We start from the raw sequence: 1,071 nt of genomic DNA, 5'->3' as shown, positions 1-1,071 counted from the left end.
TCCTCTAATCTTCCAATTCCAACCATCCTTTTCTCCCCTCCTCAGCTCCGAACAGCAGGCATGGACAACCAGCAGCTCTTTGGTTCCTCCTACGTGGACGCGCCTTTCTTCGCGGCCAATGGTACGTCCGACGCCGCGCGCCCCCGGTGTTTGCGCATGCGATGATGCAGCTGCAGCAGCTTCAGTTTCACCGGCCAGGACACGCATGTGATGCCCTTTTTTCCATGTCGTGGTTGTATGTGTGCAGGCACGGCGCAGCGGGAGAGCCAGCCGAAGGCTCGGCGCAGGCGGCGGAAGGCCGCGAGATGCGGCGGAGGGGATGGTAACGGCGGGGAGATGGACGGAGGAGGGGACCCCAAGAAGCGGCGGCTCACCGATGAGCAGGCAGAGATGCTGGAGCTGAGCTTCCGGGAGGAACGCAAGCTGGAGACTGGCCGGAAGGTGTATCTGGCCGCCGAGCTCGGGCTCGACCCCAAGCAGGTCGCCGTGTGGTTCCAGAACCGCCGGGCGCGCCACAAGAGCAAGACGCTCGAGCAGGAGTTCACCAGGCTCAAGCACGCTCACGACGCAGACATCCTCCACAAATGCCACCTCCAGAACGAGGTAAGCTTACTCGCACACACTCACACTGGCATACATATGGCGCCGTGCATATCAGTTCCTCTTCGTTCTTGCACAAGAGCTGACTGACACACATATGGCCAGGTGCTGAGGCTGAAGGAGAGGCTGAGAGCGACTGAGGAGGAGGTGCAGCGCCTCAGGTCGGCAGCTGGGAGCCACGGGGCATCCGGCGATGGCGGAGACGCCGCTGGCGCCGTTAGCGTGTGCGGCGGGAGCCCAGGCTCGTCCTTCTCGACGGGAACCTGGCAGCAGCATCTGGGTTTCAGCGGGGCAAACGAGCTGGGGCCGGACGATGACCTGATGATGTGCGTACCCGACTGTTTTTTCGCATGAATTAGCTAGAGTTTATGGTGGCTACGCCGATAGCAGCGTGTTCGAGTGTTTTTTAGCATGAAATAAAATCTCCTACAAAATAGGCGCGTTAATTGCGCTATAGCTGCTCGGGAGCCT

The 1,071-nt window shown here is 60.5% G+C and overlaps 1 protein-coding gene across 1 annotated transcript; it reads left to right on the top strand.

Moving 5' to 3' along the window:
* The first annotated feature begins 15 nt into the window (after positions 1-15).
* Positions 16-1,059, top strand: LOC119345542 (homeobox-leucine zipper protein HOX14-like). Its single transcript, XM_037615576.1, has 3 exons — positions 16-121; positions 248-603; positions 706-1,059. Exons 1-3 carry the CDS (start codon positions 61-63, stop codon positions 952-954), a joined length of 666 nt encoding a protein of 221 aa, XP_037471473.1. The 5' UTR covers positions 16-60; the 3' UTR covers positions 955-1,059.
* Positions 1,060-1,071: the final 12 nt, after the last annotated feature.

This window comes from Triticum dicoccoides, unplaced genomic scaffold (genome assembly GCF_002162155.2).
Source record: "Triticum dicoccoides isolate Atlit2015 ecotype Zavitan unplaced genomic scaffold, WEW_v2.0 scaffold249028, whole genome shotgun sequence".
Taxonomy (NCBI): domain Eukaryota; kingdom Viridiplantae; phylum Streptophyta; class Magnoliopsida; order Poales; family Poaceae; genus Triticum; species Triticum dicoccoides.
Note: the sequence above shows the minus strand (reverse complement) of the source record. Positions and strands in the feature narration are given on the sequence as shown.

What these genes read in the sequence shown, in the direction of transcription:
- LOC119345542 (XM_037615576.1), top strand. Translation starts at nt 61, where the DNA reads ATGGACAACCAGCAGCTCTTTGGTTCCTCCTACGTGGACGCGCCTTTC. An exon ending in GCCTTTCTTCGCGGCCAATG is followed by an intron (nt 122 to 247) that starts GTACGTCCGACG and finishes GTATGTGTGCAG; the next exon opens with GCACGGCGCAGCGGGAGAGC. An exon ending in AATGCCACCTCCAGAACGAG is followed by an intron (nt 604 to 705) that starts GTAAGCTTACTC and finishes ACATATGGCCAG; the next exon opens with GTGCTGAGGCTGAAGGAGAG.